Source organism: Grampus griseus, assembly GCF_964374135.1.
Source record: "Grampus griseus genome assembly, chromosome: 15".
Lineage (NCBI taxonomy): Eukaryota > Metazoa > Chordata > Mammalia > Artiodactyla > Delphinidae > Grampus > Grampus griseus.
The window spans coordinates 56,339,969-56,364,290 of NC_139009.1; the positions used below are offsets into that span (position 1 = coordinate 56,339,969).

Below are 24,322 nucleotides of genomic sequence, written 5' to 3' on the forward strand. Positions count from 1 at the left end.
GATTCAAAACCTATGGGATGCAGCAAAAGCAATTCTAAGAGGGAAGTTTATAGCTATACAAGCCTACCTCAAGAAACAAGAAAAATCTCAAATAAACAATCTAATCTTACACCTAAAGGAACTAGAGAAAGAAGAACAAACAAAACCCAAAGTTAGCAGAAGGAAAGAAATCATAAATATCAGAGAAGAAATAAATGAAATAGAAACAAAGAAAATAGCAAAGATCAATAAAACTAAAAGCTGGTTCTTTGAGAAGATAAGCAAAATTGATAAACCATTAGCAGGACTCATCAAAAAAAGAGGGAGCGGACTGAACTCAATAAAATTAGAAATGAAAAAGGAGAAGTTACAACAGACACCACAGAAACACAAAGTGTCCTAAGAGAGTACTACAAGCAACTCTATGCCAATAAAATGGACAACCGGGAAGAAATGGACAAATTCTTAGAAAGGTATAACCTTCCAAGACTGAAACAAGAAGAAACAGAAAATATGAACAAACCAATCAAAAGTAATGAAACTGAAACTGTGATTAAAAATCTTCCAACAAACAAAAGTCCAGGAACAGATGGCTTCACAGCTGAATTCTATCAAACATTTAGAGAAGAGCTAACACCCATCCTTCTCAAACTCTTCCCAAAAATTACAGAGGAAGAAACACTCCAAAACTCATTCTATGAGGCCACCATCACCCTGATCCCCAAACCAGACAAAGATACTACAAAAAAAAGAAAATTATAGACCAATATCACTGATGAATATAGATGCAATAATCCTCAACAAAATACTAGCAAACAGAATCCAACAACACATTAAAAGGATCACACATCATGATCAAGTGGGATTTATCCCAGGGATGCAAGGATTCTTCAATATATGCAAATCAATCAATGTGATACACCATATTAAGAAACTGAAGAAGAGAAACTGTATCATCTCAATAGATGTAGAAAACGCTTTTAACAAAATTCAACACCCATTTATGATAAAAAAAACTCTCCAGAAAGTGGGCATAGAGGGAACCTACCTCAACATAATAAAGGCCATATACAACAAACCCACAGCAAACATCATTCTCAATGTTGAACAACTGAAAGCATTTCCTCTAAGATCAGGAACGAGACAAGGATGTCCACTCTCACTACTCTTATTCAACATAGTTTTCGAAGTCCTAGCCACAGCAATCAGAGAAGAAAAAGAAATAAAAGGAATACAAATTAGAAAGAAGTAAAACTGTCACTGTTTGCAGATGACATGATACTATACATAGAGAATCCTAAAAATGCCACCAGAAAACTACTAGAGCTAATCAATGAATTTGGTAAAGCTGCAGGATACAAAATTAACGCACAGGAATTTCTTGCATTCCTATACACTAATGATGAAAAATATGAAAGAGAAATTATGGAAACACTCCCATTTACCATTGCAACAAAAAGAATAAAATACCTAGGATAAACCTACCTAGGGAGACAAAAGACCTGTATGCAGAAAACTATAAGACAGTGATGAAAAAAATTAAAGATGATACCAACAGATGGAGAGATATACCATGTTCTTGGATTGGAAGAATCAATATTGTGAAAATGACTATAGTACCCAAAGCAATCCACAGATTCAATGCAATCCCTATCAAATTACCAATGGCATTTTTTTACAGAACTAGAACAAATCATCTTAAAATCTGTATGGAGACACAAAAGACCCTGAATAGCCAAAGCAGTCTTGAGGGGAAAAAATGGAGCTGGAGGAATCAGACTCCCTGACTTCACACTATATCACAAAGCTACAGTAATCAAGACAATATGGTACTGGTACAAAAACAGAAACACAGATCAATGGAACAAGATAGAAAGCCCAGAGATAAACCCATGCACCTGTGGTCAATTAATCTATGACAAAGAAGGCAAAGATATACAATGGAGAAAAGACAGTCTCTTCAATAGGTGGTGCTGGGAAAACTGGACAGCTACATGTAAAAGGGTAAAAGAAGAACACTCCCTAACACCATACACAAAAATAAACTCAAAATGGATTCGAGACCTAAATGTAAGACTGGACACTATAAAACTCTTAGAGGAAAACACAGGAAGAACACTCTTTGACATAAATCACAGCAATATCTTTTTTGATCTACCTCGTAGAGTAATGGAAATAAAAACAAAAATAAACAAATGGGACCTAATGAAACTTAAAAGCTTTTGCACAGCAAAGAAAACCATAAACAAGACGAAAAGACAACCCTCAGAATGGGATAAATATTTGCAAACGAATCAACGGAGAAAGGATTAATCTCCAAAATATATAAACAGCTCACGCAGCTCAATATTAAAGAAACAAACAACTGAATCCAAAAATGGGCAGAAGACCTAAATAGACATTTCTCCAAAGAAGACATACAGATGGCCAAGAAGCACATGAAAAGCTGCTCAACATCACTAATTATTAGAGAAATTGAAATCAAAACTACAATGAGGTATCACCTCACGCCAGTTAGAATGGGCATCATCAGAAAATCTACAAACAACATATTGCTGGAGAGTGTGTATAGAAAAGGGAACCCTCTTGCACTGCTGGTGGGAATGTAAACTGATACAGCCACTATGGAGAACAGTATGGAGATTCCTTAAAAAACTAAAAATAGAATTACCAAATGATCTAGCAATCCCACTACTGGGCATATACCCAGAGAAAACCATAATTCAAAAAGACACATGTAAGGCTTCCCTGGTGATGCAGTGGTTGAGAGTCCGCCTGCTGATGCAGGGGACACAGGTTCGTGCCCCAGTCCGGGAAGATCCCACATGCCGCGGAGCGGCTAGGCCCGTGAGCCATGGCCGCTGAGCCTGCGCGTCTGGAGCCTGTGCTCCGCAACAGGAGAGGCCACAACAGTGAGAGGCCCCCGTACCGCAAAAAGAAAAAAAAGACACATGCACCCCAATGTTCATTGCAGCACTATTTACAATAGCCAGGTCATGGAAGCAACCTAAATGCCCATCGACAGACGAATGGATGAAGAAGTTGTGGTACATATATACAATGGAATATTACTCAGCCAAGAAAAGGAACGAAATTGAGTCATTTGTTGAGACATGGATGGATCTAGAGACTATCATACAGAGTGAAGTAAGTCAGGAAGAGAAAAACAAATATCGTATATTAACGCGTGTATGTGGAACCTAGAAAAATGGTACAGATCAACCGGTTTGCAGAGCAGAAGTTGAGACACAGATGTAGAGAACAAATGTATGGACACCAAGGAGGGAAAACCGCGGTGGGGTGGGGATGGTGGTGTGCTGAATTGGGTGATTGGGATTGACATGTATACACTGATGTGTATAAAACTGATGACTAATAAGAACCTGCAGTATAAAAAAACAAACAAAAAAACCCAACTAATACTAAACTTTCTTTCGGTTATTTGTATGGAAATATGTTAATATAAATGTTTCAGACATTACATGAAATTTCTAAAAATCTTGTATGTTCTGGTATAATGTTATAAGTCATAATTCGTTATTACTTTAAAATGTATATCAGAAATAACTAAATTTCCTTGTCAATTGCATTATTATGAACTGTCATCAAATCTTTAACTGTGGTGATTTTTAAGTCTTTTGTCATTTACAGACAGTTCTGGGTGTACTCTGATGCTTTCACAAAAATGTTCCTATAAAAGGGTTTCATCTTCAAGGAATTCACGGAAAAGACTGACAAGTACAGGTTTCTGGTAACTGACTATACTGCTGAACTGAATGAATAAGTATTTTCAGAACTCTAATGGAAAACTGATGAATTCATAAAAGTGCTAACAAAAGATCAAGATGAAAAAAAATTAATTACATGGGACTGAGTGACCTAATGAGGATGATTATAATTTTTGTGACTTTCTGTTTGAACAAAAGAAAAAAAAATTCCACAAGGACTCAGAGGCAAAAAATATACAAATCAATTCACACTGCAAAGTAAAGGAGCTATTACAGTGGAGGATTACTGGACTGAATGTCAATATTATGACATAGTATGAGTGTGTTTAGTGTTTGGTAATTGCAATCATTGTTGCTTTTGTTGTGGTCATCCATTTACAATGCTTGGTGTCAGTTTATTTATCTCTTGTAAAAATAAAATAGTGTGTGTGTGTGAAAAAAAGAAAAAATGGGCAACCCAACAGAAAAGGGCCTATACAAGCAACTCATAATTGAGGAAATTCAGATGGTATATAAACATATGAAAAAGGGCTCTACTTTACTAGTAGTAGGGAAATTGCCAATTAAAACCACAATAAGATGTTAGTACACACCCAACAGATTGTCAAGCATTTTAAAGTGTGATGGAACTGTAAAAGGTGCACATTTATAGGAAACAGCTTGGCATTATCTAATGACATTAAGGATATGTACTCTCTATGACACAGAGGTGCAAATACATGTCTGTCTGAGCCATTCCTCAGGATAGGCTGGCTGCAGTTTAATCCATGCCAGTGCAGGGATTTCCCTAAGTAGTTCAGTTGGTGTATATATCCTGAACCTCAGTAATCTGACCATTGAAAGCCCATTTTTTAACATTCACATGCTAATAACAAGCACTAATTTTGCAACTGCAAAGACATTTTAAATGTTCATTATACAAATTAGCAAAGCCTCAAGTGTTGATCAGAGATAATATAGATGAACAACCAGAGTGAGGCCTTTCCAAACAAATGCTAGCTCACTGTCCTTGCTGTGGGAATTCTCAATTAGAAAACTTGTTGTCCTAGGTGTCAATTAAAATCAACCCACCGATGTTGGTCAAAAGGTACATACTTTCAGTTATGAATAAATTCTGAGAATCTAAAAAAAAAAAAAAAAAGAAGAGGAATCAGGATAGAAAAGGAAACTGTGAAGAGCATGTTCAGGCTCAGATTTGCCGAGCCACTCTTCCACCCCCATCCCTAAGTACTATAAGTCAGCCTTTAAAGAGAAAAGGGGTCATTTTAAAGAAAACTGCTAAGTAAACAGTAGCATAGGCTGTATTGAGAATATGACAAAATTATGGAAGAGATTCAAACAAAGAACTTTTAGAAGTATTACTAGAATACATATACAACTGAATAACATATAAGGCATTACAGAACTGTCCAACAAAAGATACAAGAAATAAGTACCACAATGATAAGAAAAAAGAAATCAATTCCAGTAAGGATGGTCAGGTACAACTGTCAAAGCAACTGAAATTTATTGGGCTGAGTCTTAATGATTGGACACAATAGGCTAAAGGCATTCTAGAGAAATTAAGTGGTAGGCAGGGGGGAGCCTAAGCAAAAGTAGAGATATCCAAAGAGTAGTAAGAACACAGTGAAGCCATTTTAGAAAAAGATAAAGATTCTCAGCTCTTCATTTTCTTACACAGAAAAACTACCTATATTTATTTAGATACTTTTTTATATATTCTTAGGCAAATAATAAACATTACCTAGAATATGTTACTCCACTGTATATATGAAAATACAATTTTCAAAATTATGTATCTCTATAGAGCAATACTTTAAAATGCATTTAATTACTTTGATACTATCATAGCTCTAAGATACCTGAATAGTGGTGAACATCCTCATAGGTGTTTCACATTTATAACTCTCGTCAGGTATCCTAAAGCCATTTGGGATAAATAAAGCATTCTTACCGTCCTTATGCCCTCAGCTAAGATTTTTACTTCTGGCTTCGCAAATTCCAAACAAGCAAAATTAAAAAGAGAGTAACAGAGAAGAACAAATTAGCAAAGTCAGTAAATTAATCAAGGGAAAATTACATAGTTATAGGAAAATTGAAAAAGATTCTCATTTTTTATATCCTGGAATGGTTAATTCTTTAATACAAGAAACAATAAGCATTATTATCAGTCGCTTAATGTATTTTAGTTACTTTTTTAAAGTTTTATACTATAAAATAATTAATGCGCCCACAAGTTATTTTATGTACTAATTAATACTCTGAAGCAAATGGTACCATTTGCCTAAGTATCCACTAGAATGAAAGAAATCATTCTAATCCTAGCACAGCTCCAACTTGCCTTCTGACTTCGGGAATAACAGTATTCATTTCTCACCTATACAGTGAAGAAGCTGGGCCAGATGATATCTAAAGTTTCTGACAGTTCTAAATGTTACTGATGGTACACTACTTATATAGCTAATCCACATTCTTCTTTCAAAACTAAACTTCTTAAATCAGCATTTTCCCTAAAAATGGTGGGAAGTTTCCAAAATGTATTACATTTTAGAAAATTTTAAATTCACATGTATTACAAACTAGGAATTGAAAATAGTAGTTTTCTTATGAAGTCCTTTATTTCCTACCAATCATGTCCCTAAGAATATGGAAGTATTAATTAAAATTCAGAAATGTATAAAAACCTTAAGGAACAGTTATTGAAAAAAAGCTATAAAGAAATAATCTCTATTAGTAAGTTGAAGCTTTGTATTAGGAAAAGATTTATTACAGTAAGAGTTAAGTGGATTATCTATTTTTTGATGATCCTCTGCAATCACAGTATTTAAAAATAAAACGACTTTACTCTGTATGATTCTACTACATAACTGCTAACTTTCCTGAATTTCCAAAACTTACATGCAATTACTTTCACATACATCTCCAAGGAAAGGTTTCACTGACCACTGTAAACACTGATTTATTAAATAAAGTAGAAGTCCATGCTTTATAACTCAGCATTAAATTTCTCATAGAGAAATCAAGAAAAAATATTTCCTATCATAGATAGTTATCAACTGTCTTTGTTACCTCCCAAGTAACATTTCATTAAAGAAATCAAGTTAAGTGGGAGCTGTCTTTCTTTACAGATGATGCCTGTGCTTTGGCCATTCTTCGAACCAGCGCTTCTTGTCTTTTTCTCTGAATTTCTTCAGGAGAATACTTTCTATTTTTCTCTTCTTCCTCTAAAAATGAAACCAAATATAGATATTAGCTTTACAGACTATATAGTTGTTCTGAATAAATTTTAATTTTTACTTTTTTATTACCCAGATTTGCTACATTGGTTTTGTTATTAAACTATACTTTACTAAATATAAGACTACACGTACAGATACAGTACAGTACAAGGCTCTAGACCAAAATAAAATCAAGCACTGATCAATCTGTTTGATGCACTCTTTTCACAGTGAGATAAAATCCATTTGATTAAAACTTGTACATTTTGACTACCCAGCAAATAATTTTTGTGAACAATGACATCTAATTTATATAACCAATAAATGAATATATTTTAAGAACAAATTGGAATTTTAAATGTTATATAAATTGTAATAGAAAAGGAGTCAAAATATAATGGATTAAATTAGATACCAATACCTCAAAGAGTATATTTTTATACTATAAGATATCCTATGTTAATATTCCTACTCCTACTTTTTTCCCTCTATAGAACTCCAAGATTTTCATTTCAGCTATCCAGGAAAAATATTTTGGAGTAATAGACTGAAATCTATTATGTCAATAAACATGTAACTCACTGTCAGATATTATATTTTTATTCGGAAGATATATTTTCTACAAACATTGGAAAACTATTTCAAGAAGCAGGATATCTGAATAAAATTTTCAATATGAATGTCTTTTAATATATAAAATATGAAGCATTCTGATATATTCTTATGCAACACACTTTAGTGTATACTTCAGATAAGCCTACTATAAAATAAACAATGTTTTAAATTAGATAAATGAAAATGAGAAAGTTCTATTTTAATAACACATCCAATTCTGCCTCTACCAAAATTCTGACTTCTAATAAAATTAATTCCACAGTTAAGTCACTCTGGGCTAAAATATTAGATTATCTATGTAATGCTATAAAAATCAAACTTTAAAATTAGCAAAACTATTTTTTCATTTAAATAATGTTTTAAAATCAAGCCCATCATCCTAATACATATTTAAGTGACCGTGTATTGGTAAAACTGTTTATGTTGTAAAATCTACCTTTCAGAGAAGTAAATAAGAATTTGCAGCACTGTCAGCAGAGAAATATTATTTACACTGACATCTAGACAGAGGTTCAGAATTTAGTGGTTATGACATTTCTCTTGTTAACTAAGGTAGATATTTACTCAAAATATACCATCTTTCCTTCCTCAGTATAATCAGAAATGAGAGAAGGTGTTCAGGGTAAGGGACACATATCTCAAACTCCCTGGATGATTCTGTTGCCTTTTATTTTCTAAGTCAATTATCTCACAGACTGTAGCTATTTTTTCTTAGAGAATAATACTAAAATGTACTTTAAAATTAGCTTGACTAATTTATCTATTATTTTAGTCTGAAAGCTGAGAAACACAAGAAACTTAGAATATACACACACGCAATTTACATTCAGTTGACCATAAATTTGGAAGGAAAATAGGTTAATAGTCCATGATGGCAGAAAAGAACATAGCTCCCTAAAACTGGCCTTACAGCTGGTTTTGTGATATTAATAAAGTCTCATTAGGCAAATCTGATTTCAAGAGAGTCATTCATGTCTCCCATCAGCACTTCCTTTAACACAATCTGCAATGAAAATACATAGCAAGGTCTCAAACTATTGCGAGGTACAAAGCAAGAGTGGCTCTTTTTAATCTTAATCCCAAAGCAGGGGTCAGGAAACTTTTTTCTTCTGTAAAAGGCCAGAAAGTATGTTAACCTTTAAAAAGCATGTGATTTCTTGTTGCAATTGTTCAGTTCTGCCCTTGCAGCATGAAAACAGCAATGGACGATGCATATAAGTAAATGATGTGACTGTGTTCAAATAAAACTTTATGGACAATGAAGTATGAATTCCATATAGTTTTCAAAAGTCATGAAGTATTATACTTCTTTTGATTTTTTTCAACCACTTAAAATGTGAAAGTGGGACTTCCCTGGTGGTGCAGTGGTTAAGAATCCGCTTGGCAATGCAACGAACACGGGTTCAATCCCTGGTCTGGGAAGATCCCACATGCTGTGGAGCAACTAAGTCCGTGCGCCACAACTACTGAGCCTACACATGCTGCGGAGCAACTAAGCCCGTGAGCCCCAACTACTGAGCCCACGCACCGCAAGTACTGAAGCCCACGCGCCCTAGAGCCCGTGCGCTGCAACTACTGGGCCTGCGTCCTGCAACTACTGAAGTCTGCACGCCTAGAGCCTGTGCTCTGCAATAACAGAAGCCAACCGCAATGAGAAGCCCGCACACCGCAACTTACAGGAGCCCCTGCGCACCGCAACTAGAGAAAGCCCGCTCGCAGCAATGAAGAACCAATGTGGCCAAAAATAAATAAATAAATAAAATGTGAAATTCATCTTAGTATGCTGGCTGTACAAAAGCAGGCTATATAGGCTGGATTTGGACAGGCCACAGTTAGCCAAGCCAGCTTAAAGCAATGAGGTAGTTAGAAGGGTTTTGTTTCAAAGATATTTCCTGGAGAGCAGCTTGCTATACCAAAGTAAGAGGAAATAGAAACAACAGAAAATATCAACAATGTTAATATTAATCAGAATATTAGGCACTATCAGTAAACTTAACAGAAAAATTGTAAAGTAAACTGAAAGGCAGATTATCCATCCATTAAAAAAATGCAGATAAGACAGGAGACAGGAGTTTTGGAAAAACTCAAATATTCCAGAGAGATTTAGTTTTTAATGGAATTACAACTATAAGTAAATAAATTCATGTTGGAAGCATGCTTCAATTAATTATACTTATTTAAACATAAACTTAAATGTTTAAAACTATTATAGACTGACAACAATTTTAAAGCTTCAAAATATCTAGTTTGAGTGACAATGTAGAGAAGTATTCATTGTCAGTGTTGATAAGAATATAAATTGATGCGATTGGGGGGATGATCTGGAGATATCCATCAAAATTTAAAACATTCTGAACCTTACATAAATTTTCAGTAATTAACATACAATCACACAATTGTGTGTAAATTTATGTAGAATATTCACTGGAGGACTGTACTGCTGTTTATAATGCAAAAAACTGCAATCAAACTAAACCTCCATCAACAGAGAAACAGTTAAATAAATTATGGTACATCCATATAATGACATACTATGTAGTCACTCAAAGGACTAAAGCAAATCTATATGTACTAACAGGAAAAGATAGTTACAATGTATTAAGTGAAAGCAAAACCAAGTTGCCAGATAGTGTATACTATATAATTTCCCTGAGGAATGGTTGGAGGAAAGGAGAAATAGAGGACTTACCTTTTTACTTCAAATTAATCTATACTGTTTTCTTTATTTTTATAAAACTACATATTACTGTTACAATGTTTTTTTAAAGGGAAGGATCACTTAAATAGGGAAGTTGTAGCAATAATGCCAACAAAAGCATCATCTAAACAGAAAACAATCATGTTAAAAGAAACTAAAAACTCCCTTAACCATAGAAGCATTGATCTACATAATAAGTAAGAATCCTAATGTTTAGCCCCAAGTGAGGGAGACTGATTAAGGAAATCTATAATTACAAGCTAGCATAGTAAATGCTGTAACAGAAGTTAGCACTGGGTATTGCAGAAACCCAAAGAAAGCGAACCTTAATCATTCTGCGTGGTTAGAAACACACTGGGTTTTAAAGGATAAACAGAAAAGAGCCAGCAGATTTGGCGTAGGCATGTGGGGGCACTAGGTTTCTGGTGAAGTGCCCTGGGCATTAAGAAGCACATGTAGTTATGCCAGAAATATTCCCTTTTAAAAACTACTACAGTATCAGTGAATAACAGACTTTTCACATTATATTGCATGATGTTCATTCAAATACTTATTAAACATCTAACTGGCAGCTGCCGTGGTAGGCCTAGGTATTCACTGATCAGACAGACAGTTATCAATATTTCATTGCAAACTGTGATAAAAGAAATGAAGGAAATAAGAGAGATGACTGAAAATAACAAGGAAAGCATTTATAGACTGCTGAAGGAAGGCATCTGTGAGATAGTAATATCAATACCGAAACTGAGACCTAAGGATAAAAAAGCACCAACTGGACTTCCCTGGTGGCGCAGCGGTTAAGAATCCACCTACCAATGCAGGGGACACGGGTTCAAGCCCTGGTCCAGGAAGATCCCACATACCACGGAGCAACTAAGCCCACGCACCACAGCTACTGAGCCTGTGCTCTAGAGCCCGCAAGCCACAACTACTGAGCCCACACACCACAACTACTGAAGCTCATGTGCCTAGAGCCCATGCTCTGCAACAAGAGAAGCCACCACAATGAGAAGCCCATGCTCCGCAACAAAAAGTAGCCCCTGCTTGCCACAACTGGAGAAAGACCGCGTGCAACAATGAAGACCCAATTCAGCCACAAATAAATAAATAAATTTATTTTTTTTAAAAAAAGCACCAGCCAAAGGAGGGGTGGCAGTCACATGCTGGGAAGCAGTGTTAGCTGGGACTAGCAGTCAAAGCTCCTGAACTAGAAAAGAACTTACTCTGTTTGAGGAACTGAAGTACAGCTGGTGTAGCTGAAGCCTAATAGGTAAGGCAAAAAAAGAGGACAGGAAGGTTAAGGAGAGATAATCCAGGGCCTTGTAGATCACAGGGTAAGGTCTGGATTTATTTGAAATATGACGGACAGTGGCTGAAGGTTGTCTTTAAGCAGACAAATGCCATATTTGTTTTTTATTTTTTCTCGTTTTAAAAGATGATTCTGCTGTTTGGAGACTAGAATTGACAGGGAACAGGTAAAAGAACTGCAGTAGTCCAGTCAGGAAACATTGGCTTGCATAAGGGTGATAGCAGGAGACAGTGAGAAAAATGGACAGTTTTCAGATATATTTTTTGAGGTAGAAACAATGGAACCTGATAGAAAGAACTGGGGAAAAGAAGAACTGGAAAGAATCAAAGATCACAGGATGTACTGAGTAAGTAAATAACAACTCTAACCATCATAACTAACAGTTTTATATCAGATGGTATTCTAGCAAAGGCATTTAATTAGAATGCTCTAAATCTTCAAACATTGTTCACCTCAATATTCTGCTAAACACAGGAGTAAGATTATTCAAATTTTAAAACAATGAGATATTTAGTGAACAAAGGAATCTTCACACAGTAATACATGAATCTATAAGTAAAATTTTCCAGGTAATAATTCAGAAAACATTCAACACATACTTATCGAGTGCCTACTATACACTAGTCACTGTATTAAATGTTGGCAAAGAATTCGATGCAGTCTTTTCAAAACATAAATCACCCAGTATTTGTATATTCCAGCATCATTATTTTTAAGAATCACTTTAAAACTTCCAGTTAAACATCACAGTTTTTAACTTGTATGTTATGCAAATTCAATAAAACAAATAACTAGTTTGGTTACTTTTCAAAGAAAATTATTTCATACATACCTTTTGAAGTTTGTTTCAAAGATTCAGAAAATTTCCCCAAAGACTGCTGTTGAACAGCCTTCCCACATAATGGGTTGACAGTTTTATTTTTCTGCAAACCCTGTGTGATTTTGGTACCAGAGATACTTCCTGTTATACAATTGTTATTAAACTGAGAAAGAATTTGAGAATTTTTTATCTTTGTAAACATGTACTTAGAAAATCTCACTGCTCTGTTAAGGTCACTCTGAGCTTCATCTGTTACAGTGCTATGCGATAGATGTGGAGTACTCAATTTCTTCTTATTAGCAGCAATTTCTGTACTCATGTGATCTGAACTCACATTCAAACTTGAACTTCCTGTAAGAACCGATTTGGAACTATTCACTTGTTTTGGAACATCAGTGTTATTCCAAGAGACATGTAGATTATTGATCTGACAATTTGAGTTCTTAGAATATATAGTCAAATTTGTCGTGGCACCTAAAAACCCCGGAGAATTTCCACAAATTTCCCTTTTCTCCATCTTCATTGATTTATTTATTTGTAAGCTATCTGTCAATGAAGATGTTTGCACTGAAACGCTGTTCAGATTCAAATGCTCTGATTGCACCAACGGACTTCCTTGTTTAGGTGTAGTAAACACGTTTTTGGCTCCGTGTTTAGAACTATTATTGATCCCAAATAGACTTTCTGATGTCTTGCTGTCCACTCTAATGTCTTGCTCCTGAGTTAGTCTTTCAATATCATCACATGCTTGGTATAATAAATCATCATCTACATCATCTGCTTCCCAGGTATTCTCTAAGTGATGACAGGCTTTAACAATTTCATTGGTAAATGATGTATCATTCCAATCATCAAAGAAAGAACGAAGCTTTGATACATTAGTCTGATTTGGGTTACAAACACTGGTTTTATTGCCCAAAGTTGCAGAGCCTAAAGGCTCGACATTAGTAGGTGCCTTCAAAGACTGATTAAAAATGGACTTATTTTTTTGTTCATTAGAACATCCTGGGTTCAAAGTAGACTTTTTTTCAGAAGCATTTACATTAGAAGTAAATTTAATATGAGTATCTTCATTTACTTTTGCCAGATTAGATGCAACTGCACAGTCTTGAATTTTGTCTTGAACAACAATTGTATTAAAAGATTTCTCCAATTTCATTTTATTTCCAGTGGATGAGAATTTATTTGGTTTATCATTCGGCTTTGGTGAAAATCTGTATTTTGCAGCATCTGTTAATTCACTGTTCCATGTCTTTGAAGGAAGATCTTGTAAAATTTTTGAATCCCTTAACCTGGTATCTAGACTTGTATTCATTCCTGACTTACTTTTACCATTTTTACTGTTAAAGGTACAAATTTCCTTTTGATCAGTAATCTGGGCTGTTTCAGGGGCAGCGAAAAGTTCAGACATTTCAATATTTTGCATAACAAAAGGTTCATTACTTAGTAAGTTTTCCCAATCATCCTCAAAATCACTGGTTGTAAATGTATCACTGTGCTTATTAAAAGCTCCTGGTTCCTTAGTACAGGAAGTCACATATGATTTTGTCATTCCAGGATTATTTACTTGATGAGAAAGTGATCCTTGGGTTTTATTTGGTAGTTTTTCAGTGACCAGAGTTTCATTAGTAATGATGTTCTCCTCTTTCAAAGCGTTTTTCTTTCCAAAGGTAGTACTACTGGTGCTCAAGAAAGCATCTGACAGATCTTGGCTTAACTGTCCACTACATTTCTGAGTAGAACCATCAAAAATGGCGATAAAGGCTGCTTCAGCATTTTGGTCAAATGGCTTCTGACTGCTGTTTTGATCATTTACCACAAATATCCTGTTTTCTTTCACTGGCTTCTTTATCATAGCATTATCTATTTCAGGAACTATATCATGTAGTAACTGCATCTGTACATTATCTCTGTAATTATTTAAAGTCTCTGCTTCTGAAATCATCTGGATAAGATCATGATTTCTCTTGTTTTGCTCTTGAATCACATCTAGCTCTTCCATATTTTTATCAAATTGCTTAGCCAATTTCATAAGTTCCTCCTCCTGATTTTGTGATTTTAACCTATTAAACAAATATTTTAAAAATTACAACGAAGTAAAGTTCTAAGTCATAAACATTCAGTTATTTAACATATTTTAATGTTAAAATTCAAAAGTTTTAACACATACTGATATTATAATTATTTTAAGTCAAAATTTTACATGTCAAAATTAAGGAAAATAATTTATAACCATTTTGACATATTCACAAAACCAAAACAGAATATTAAAAATACTTACTTCACTGAATGTTAGAAAAACTGCGAAGTTTGAACTTACTTTGTGCAGCTGAGTTTTGCTCTTGATTTTCCTTTTGCTACACTAGGAGTGCAAGGAATAGCAGTTGCACCAATCCACACGCCCAGCATGGAGTCTGTTGTTGGTTTCTCATCCTTTGGCAGAAGGGGAAAAAAAAAAGAGGTGTAAAAGTACCAAAACCAACCAAACAAAAATCCACTTTAATTACGCTGAATTATTTTCTTAAAGCAATAATTTCTGGTAAGGTGATAGCTACTAAACAAACTCCAAAACAATGAGAAGATGGAGGACAGCACTAACAAGCTGCAAGAAGTGATCTATTTATGTTTCTGGGAATGAAAACACTCAGAATTGGGAATTCCTTATTTTCAAAAAAATTTTGTTTTTAAGAATTTAATTAATTAGGAAATGCATGTTCAATAGTAAGAGCACATCTTTTATCAAAAGAAAACTGAACAACTTATTTCAGTTGTCATAAGATATTCATAAAATAAACATTAGTATCAGAAATAAACCATGTAGCAGGAATCGTTAGTATTATGAATAAAGAGAGCTACATATGGAGTTTTTTCTGTATCACCTGATTCTCCAAATTTTCCCTATCCCCATTATAACACTTATCTAAAGTTGGGACAATCCATGTTGACCTTAATTGACAACACTTAGGTAGAATTAAGACAACTTAGAATTAAATCAGGACCAAGCTAGAGATAAGTGCAAGGTTAGAACTGATGCTATGAATGAGGGATAAGAACAAAAAGTAAGTAGAGAAAGCAGGTAAAGAAGCTTTACCAGTATTAAGGCTAGAAAAAAGCCATTTTAGTCCTGGATCTTTCTGCTATACCCTTCAGTCACTTGATCATGCATAAAATTAGAGAATAAATTTGTGTATTAGTTACAAACCAAACCAATAAATTAAACAAGTTAATCATTTTCTACTCTATTTTTATAGTACCTAGAATGAGCATAAACAAGCAACTATCACACAAATTAAAATAATCTTATCACTAGTTTATAGATTACTTGAAGGCAAGGACTATACCTGATAGTTCAGCATCTAGCAAAATGCTGAGCATAAAGATGTCAGTTCATGTTTATTCACTAGAAAGTTAGGTGAAAAGATACCTACAACTTGGTATTTCAAAATCCTCAATCAACAAGCAGTTTTCTTAGATGTCCAGTTGAACCTAGTAGATTTTAGCTTTGCAAAATACCCAAGAAAAGCAATAATTTTGATTCTAGATGCAATACATATTTTCCCTTTTGTTTCAACAATCTTGAATTTAGGGAAAAATAACATTCTTAATGATTTAATTATGGATACTTTTTGGTCCATTTACCAAGTAATTTTAAATTCATTCCATTTTTAGAATATAAAAGTACAATAACTTTATACATCTAGTTATATATATACATGGGTCCTATGTGTTTTTTATAGTATTTGTAAATGCTATATTTTTAAAATTTCCTCATCAATAATTACAATCCAGGTGCTGTAAAAGGTATCTAAGCACATATCCTAGAGTATACTGTGCAGAGTTGTAAAAATGATGGAAAAATATACACCATCTTCAAAAAACAACATTGTATAAAAAGTATCCCTGAAGAAAGCAAAATGACTGACCAATTAAAAGTGCAAATTTAAAAAAATGTCATCTCTGGAACTATTAAGGTGACTTAAATAATTATTTGAGGAGGATAACTCACCTAAAAATAAACAACATGAATACGTCATTCTGAGAAAATGACAAGTTCTTTAAAAGACCTTGATATTACCAAAGATTTACGTGCTTTAAAAGTGCTCAGTTGAAAATGGTAATATTTAAAAGCAACTAATTTCACTGTACTTTTTCTTATACACAAGTTACCACTTGCATACTGTTGCCATTTCTCTATGTGAGCTATTATTTCCAGCCCACTTAGGTAGAGTCCAATTATTTACTCAACTATCTTTTTATCACTATTGAGGCTGGCCAGCCCAAACACATTTTATTATGCTTCTTTCATGTGAAACCCACAATTAATGAAGATCTATTGTTAACTTATAAAGCAAGTAGTATATGGTATAAAGGCTATTTAACTAATGAACTGTATGTAAAATGCATTTCTATGACATACCAAACATGGAATGTAGAGCTAGTAGCAACAGAGTTGTTTTGACTGTGTTAGCTGTAATTCTGGATGTTTTATAGTTGCTAAGAAAAACTTTATTTCCTGTCTCCTCCACCTGGATGATGGTGATCCTTGCAACCACAGTTTGGGCCAGTGTCATCTATTCTTTATGGTCAACATATAGTCACTATCAAAGGGCATTTCAAGGAAAAATATTAAACTTCCTATGGAAAAGATACTAAGCAAAAAATTGGGTGTTTTCTGGATTTAAATGTTGCTAAATAAGAAAGAGAAAGGAAAGAGGTCCAGAACAGAGGTTGACCTAAACTTATACTTCCCTTACACTCAAGCATTACAAGAGCTGAAATAAATTTTTAAATACAGTTCTGTTATAGCAAATAATTTAACTATCATAATTAACTTTAACCTAGCATTTGTAGTGCTCTGTAGTTTACATAAATTTTTATCCAATTCAGTCATCATAATAATCCAAGAAAGAGAGCAATACAAGTAATAATTCTATTTTAATGGCTGAATGAACTAAAGTTCTGAGAGTTTAAGGGACTTGCTTAGGGTCATCCAGCATAGGACGCAGACTGAGAACTAACTCCAAATCCAATGTTTTTTCCATTTTTATGTTTCTTGATGATATTATAAGCCAACAAGTATTAAGAAAAGCAGTTTCAATGAGGAAAAGGTGTGCTATAGACAGGAAAAAAAATACCCATCACCAAAAACTTAGAAGTTTAAACTTTTATTGTCTGATTCTACTCTTTTAGTAACTTGAAAAATGATACCATATATTGTTAAATAACATTAAAAACAAAATAAACACAAAGCTCTAGTTAAAAATCATCATTCTAAAAAAGTATATACATATACTTAGGAAAATATACATTACCAATTTTAAATTATGGTCCTTTTTTCAAAACATGCATTTCAGTGGTAGAATAGGTAAAAATAATCTTTGCTGCTCTGTTTTTAAAAAAGAATTGAATAAGACAAAATATTTTTCACATAAATGAACTATTAAAAAAACTTAGTGGCATATTTTCACTGTTTTAAAATAAACTATAAAATACTGATATTTACCTGAGGAGCAATGCGATTAACAATATGTGAGATTTCATCACTATCTGTGGTGTAAATCCGCTTTTTTCTTCCTTTACCTAAAGAAACAAAGACATTTCTATAAATTAAAAACAAAAAACTAATTTTTAAAAATAGTGGTTACGTCTTAGAACACAATTTTAATTAGCATGGCTTAGATCACTATGCATTCTGACATTACACGCGTATCACAGAAACATGATCACTTAATATTCTCGAAAAACATTTGCTGTATAAAAGTTCCTGATGTGGATATCTGACTGAAATTCTACAGTTAAATCCTAATCATTAATCAAATATTCACCCAGATAAAAATGTTTTAACAAATTACCTAACTGTTTCGTCATTGGAGAATTCTGATCCCAAAAGATATCATTCTGTCCATCTGGATCATTAGGAGAACTGAAGGCAGATGACAATAAATCCATCTGCAGCATTCTCTTTGGTGTTTCATACATTTCTACATAAAATAAGATTAAAATAACAATTGTTGCATTTTAAAGCATTACTTTACTTCATAATACCCCAATGTTAAATACCAGCTTAGACTAAATTTTTTTTATAGTCCAATTATAAATTTCTTTCCCAGAGATGATTATATTACTTTAGCCACAACTGAAATGTTTCACATAAAATCCCTGTAGTACTTCATAAGTTTGACATTGTAAATAGCAAGTATTTTAAGACAATCTAATAGCTCTATAAATGTACAATACTGTATAACCTAGTCATTCCATTCATTACCCCTGGAACTAGGAGGTTTTGGGAAGCACCTGTAATTCACAGATACATTTCAAAAATCAAAAGCATTTCAACAGAAACTTCAGAAAAAGTCTATGTTTAGCTTCCTTTTGCCAACTCTATCCAACTTACACTAATTACTTCAAAAAGCTTTAGTGAGCCATTTCTTGGTTTTGTCTAGTATCACTTTTTTTGTTTATTCTGCAATTGCTCTGTCAAACTAAAAACAAGTAAGGTAATAAAAGCTGTATTTTAAGAACATGCTCTAGGAAAGAGCTCTTATATGAGTTTCAATTCCTACCAGGACTTATTAGAAAAAATTGAACACCAAAAAGTGATCAGAATGAAATACTCAGGGGCCCTCGGTTTCCTACTATGAGGGACATTATACAAAGGAACTTCCGGTTTATTCATAATGAGTTGAGACATCACCAAGGCTTTGAGGATAGAGATAGCTATATATTCCAGACGGCCCCTTCTCTAAGTCAGATCAGGGCAAAAAGTTTAGGGGGAAATAATTCCCGTGGTAATAAGCAGAAGGCACAAGATATTATTTCTCCTCGCTCTGCCACTATTGATACCTGGAGGAGCAGCCTACAAATTAGCCTTCCTCCCTCCAACAGGTAAACCCCACAATCTATTCCTGTGGCAGGGACGACAAGCGGTTGTCACGCCTAACGGGGCAGTGCTCACACTCGGGGATGAAAGCCCTGGGGGGGGGGGGTCGCGTTAATTTTGGACTCACGAGGGAGAAGCCCAGGGAAAGAAAACACAACTTCAGACTCCACTCCCACCTGCACCCGGGGTTTCCTGGTCACGAGCTGGCCTCTGAAGCTGCGGCGCCGAAGCCCAGGGAGACCCCGCTGCCCACGTCTCACCCTCGGGGTTACTTTTACTGCACGAAGCGGCTACTGGCGACTGCTCTTGCTGCGGCAGAGGCCGGAGAGGCCTCTCTCCAGCCCCACAGGGCCCTGAACCGCGGGCCGACCTCAGCCGCCTCTTCCCCGTTTCGACCACCGAGCTGCATTCCTCAGTCGCCGCCGCTTTGCGCGGCGTGTTCTTCAGGCCAGGGCTGTCCCCATATTTCCTTCGCCGACTCATTGCGTAGGACGCCCTCCACCAGCCGCTTCTCCTTTCACATTTTGCAACAGGAGGAGTAAAGCAACGGAGCTACGGAACTACAAACCGGACCCCGCGCCAACGGCCGCCGCCATTTTGGCCGGTGGGACGCTCGTAAGAGGCGGGTTCTGATTGGCTGCGTCCGGACGAGGGGCGGGGCGGCCAGGGTTCAAGCGGCGCGCTTCGGCAGCCCGCGCAGCGAACCTGCTCTACTCTGCTCGGATTCGTCAGGATAGGAACTGGTTGAAAGGGACAGCTGTCTGGCCACCATAGCTGAGAATGAGAGCATGCGACGTGGAAAGAATCCACTGGCATCTTTGTATTGAGTTTACTCGGATTCAGGTTCTTGTGGGGTTTAATATTTCGAAGAAGAGGAAATACAGATATAGATTAAGAAGGAAGGCATGAAACTTCTTTCATGGAGGATATGTGCATAGAAAATCAAAACATGTAGGAAAAGTTATTAAATTCATAAATTAACGGAGTTGCTGATATGAAGTCAATATTCGAAGATCAATCATGCTTCAATAGATTAATAATAAGTGTAACATTGACTTTTTAAAAAAATATGATTTATAGTAGCATACAAGGTATCAATTAACTAGGAATAGATTTAACCAGATTGCAATACCCCTACAGAGAGAATTATGAAATATTTTTGAAAGAAATTGAAGATCTAATAAATGGAGAATTATACTATGTGCATAGGTTGCAAGACTCAATATTGTTATGATGTGCTTCCCAAATTTATCTATAGATTCAATGCAAATCCATTCAAAATGGCAGTAGGTGTGTGTATCAATGTGTGTAATATGGCAAGTTTATTTTAAAATGAACATGGAAATGCAAAAGCCTAAAAATATCCAAGGAACTCTTGAAGATCTTCTGAAAAACAATAAAGTTGGATCTCTACCAGTTAAGACAGTGTGGCAATGGTGAAAGGATAGACAAATAGATGAAAGAAACAGAATAAATGGCTCAGACACAGATGTCTACATAAGTGTATGGTCGATTAAAACAAAGATGACCCTCCTGAGCAGTGTGAAAAGGACTTTTTGATAATAAATAGTGCTTAGTCAATTTGATATACACATGGAAAAAGAAACTTAATTTCTGCCTCAAACCATATCCTCAAATCAAATGCAAATTGATTATATATTGAATTGTAAAAGATAAAATAACATTCTATAAGATGGTATAAATTGTCTTCATTACAGAAAATGAATTTTAAATGGAACAAAAAGTCACCAACTATAAAGAAAATAATTATAAATGTGACTACATTAAATTCATAACTTAAGAACGTTCTGTCCAAAGACATTAAAGAGAATGAAAGGCAAGGCACAAATTGGGAGAAGATATTTACAATATGCAAAATTAAGGGCCCATATATAAAATATATGAAGAACAGATATAGATCACTAAGGAAATGATTCACCACTGTTAAGAAAAATGGGTCAGTTATAATACTTTAGCAGTCTCTGCAAAAGAAAATCAAAGTGATCAACAAACTTGTGAAGTTTGTTTGCTCAAAACTTGCTCAACCTCATTTGTAATGAGGAAAATGAAAATTAAAACCACAATATGATACTCTTTCACACCCATCAGAATAGCTAAAAATTAAAAAGACTGACAATAGGGGTATCAAGTAAGTAAAACAGTGATGAAACCACAGCCACAGCTAACCCAGAGCCAGAGGCCCCAATCAATGGGAACTGTCACGAAACTGCTGGTGAGGGTATGACTTGGTCCAACAGTTTGGAAAACGGGTTTTGATCTAGCAGTTCCACTCCTAGGACTATAACCAATGGAAATTCATGGACTTGTGCATCAAGATACATTTTATAAAAATGCTTTTAGCAGGTAAATTCAAAATTACCCTAAACTGGAAGCCAACCCAATACCATTCAGCAGTAGAGTGGGTAAATATATTGAGCTATATTTGCTCAACAAAATGCTACATAGTAATGAAAATGAAAAACTACAGCTCCTTTCAACAAGGAAAAAAAAATCTCATAAACATAAACTTGAGCAAAAGAAGCCAGACTACCTACTCCTTCCTCTGCAAGAATAGTATATAACTCCATTTACATAAATTCCAATAGGCAAAATTAAACTATATTGTATAGGGATGTAAGCTTAAGTGATAATATTATAAAGAACAATCAAGAAAGTGATTACCATAAAGGCAGGATAATGGTTACTGAAGAGGCAATGATTTGGAGCCAAGAGGGAGGGGGAGTATCTAATGTGTTGGCTTTGTTCATTGTCGTGTTTTAGTTGCTGGCTTTGTGATAATTTATTGAGCAGAACATGTCATTTTGTTTATTTTCCTGTATACATGTTATATTTATCAATAAAAATGTTTTAAAATTTTAATGTGAGGAAAAATCTTTGTTTCTACTGAAGAACTGATTTATATTCCTTTTTTGAAATTTACTCTGTTTTTATTCTTTAGTTTGGCTGACAGGAATCCTAGACCTAAATTTGAGGTTCTAGCAATTATGTAAAACATCGTGATCAAATCATTATTTTCTTTTTCCTCAGCACTTGACTTTCTACTAATATTTCTCTTGCCATTGTTGCAGGAGAAGAGGGAGGGAGAGAAAGGTCATGTCCCAGGTCTCAAGCAAGGTCCTGGGAGGGTCCTTTGCACAGGAAAACATTCAAGAGCCGAAGTAAAATGAAAGCAAATTTATTTAGAGAGATACACATTCCATAGGCAGAATGCAGACCATTTCAGAAAGTGAGAGTGCCCCAAGGTATGGAGGTGGTTAGTTTTTATGGGCTAGGTAATTTCACAGGCTAATGAATGGGAGGAATATTCTAACTATTTGGGGGAAGGAGCATGGATTTCCAGGAATTGGGCCACAGCCCACTTTTTGGCCTTTTATGGTCAGCCTCAGAAATGTCATGGCACCTGTCATGGTGCTGGTGGGGGTGTCCTTTAGCTAATATATTACAATGAGGTTCAAGGTCTACTGTAAGTCAAATCTTCTGCCACCGTGGGCCTAGTTGGGTCTAACCAGTTTTTGTAGTACCCTATGTCATTCTTTTAATGGTTGTGTCCTATCCCCTTCCTTCCTGTCTTCCTTCCTGTCTGATTGTTTTTAATCTACATATTTTAAAACCATTATTTGGTTTTATACATTTATAACTGGATATGACTGCTTGGGAGGTGACATCTCTTAAAATTCAAATTAACTTCTTGAGCCTCTAATTGTCTAAATTAATAGGAATACTGTAATTTTTCTCTGGGATCTCTCCTACCTCTCAACTGACCAAGAATTCCAGAAGCAGAATAAAAGAACTCAAATGTATACTACAGCACTTTCTTAAATAAATGGCATCATAGCCATCTAAGACCGAATTTATCCTAAAAACGTCTAACTCACACTTAGAAAACAGTTAAAGAGTTTGAAGAATTTAATAATGCTTATAGGAGTAATAACCATGTAGTAATCCTTTAAAGCATATTAATATTGCAAATAAAATAGCAATGAATAATTTCCCCTAACTGTCCAAATTCTGTAGTGCCCAGGTAACCCTTGTAAAAAGGAACAACTTGGGCTCAAAAAACAGACATGTGTTGTTATCTTAGCACCCCCAGGATGGCTGTAATCTGTAATCATTATGTGGTAGGAAACTATCATAAGTTTTAGTTTTAAAGTTACTTAATTCACACAATCTGTTACAGTTCTAAACATAGTTCAAATTAAATGTGCTTCCTGAATATAACTCCTGAAATGAATATGGTACACTTAACTTCTAGATAAAATGTTTTAATAAAAGATAAGTCTTGTAGACATCTGAATGCAATATGATTCAAAATGCCGAAATAACGTTTCTAGGCATTTGAATAACATGTACATATAAGTAACTTTTAGTACAACTAAAAATTTTTAATAAACCAGAGTTAAACTCTGACTTGTTTTACCTGCAGAAATTATCCATAAGGTTAACAGTGATTATTAAGCAAAAATTTGAGACATTGAGAGCCTTTCTAAGGAGCTTTTTTGTGGAGTGATTGCCTTGTCACTTATATTATAATGACATTATCTTCCAGATCAATGGCCAATTGTAAGAGTTCTTTGTTTCAAGAAAAAAATAATTATAATCATAATGTCCTATTATGTAGCACACTTTGTGTACAGAGCTCTACCCCAGCTGCAAATCTATCAGGATACAATTGACAGAATCTGAATAGGCAACAAAATGACTAGAGAATTTTTTTAATAGTGTTGTTACTGTGTTTCTTAAATATACCCCAGAATGCACTTGGGTAAGTACTGGGCCCATTTTTCCTCAGCCCTGACCTACTGGCAATTTTTTAAAATTAATTAACTAACTAGTTAATTTTTTCATTGAAGTATAGTTGATTTACAATGTGTTAGTTTCAGTTTTTAGATTCTTTTCCATTATAGGTTATCACAAGATATTGAATATAGTTCCCTGTGCTATACAGTAGTTCCTTGCTGCTGGCAATTGTAATTAAAATCACCTACCATGTCTATCCCTCTTCTGGGGGAGCTACTCCATGGAGAGCTCTGCTGCCCAGGTGATCCCTGATTGGA

General features: G+C 34.8%; 1 protein-coding gene across 2 annotated transcripts; it reads right to left on the reverse strand.

Annotated features, from left to right (window-relative positions):
• Positions 1-5,054: 5,054 nt before the first annotated feature.
• On the reverse strand, positions 5,055-19,848 carry ETAA1 (ETAA1 activator of ATR kinase). Of its 2 annotated transcripts, XM_082672333.1 has the most exons (7): positions 19,424-19,848; positions 18,220-18,348; positions 17,871-17,947; positions 14,688-14,800; positions 12,380-14,430; positions 11,462-11,501; positions 6,770-6,931 (listed from the first exon to the last, which is right to left on the reverse strand). In XM_082672333.1, exons 1-7 carry the CDS (start codon positions 19,728-19,730, stop codon positions 6,913-6,915), a joined length of 2,736 nt encoding a protein of 911 aa, XP_082528459.1. In that variant the 5' UTR covers positions 19,731-19,848; the 3' UTR covers positions 6,770-6,912. The 2 variants fall into 2 exon arrangements, with proteins under 2 accessions (XP_082528458.1, XP_082528459.1); XM_082672332.1 differs by lacking the exon at positions 11,462-11,501 and having other exon boundaries at positions 5,055-6,931.
• Positions 19,849-24,322: the final 4,474 nt, after the last annotated feature.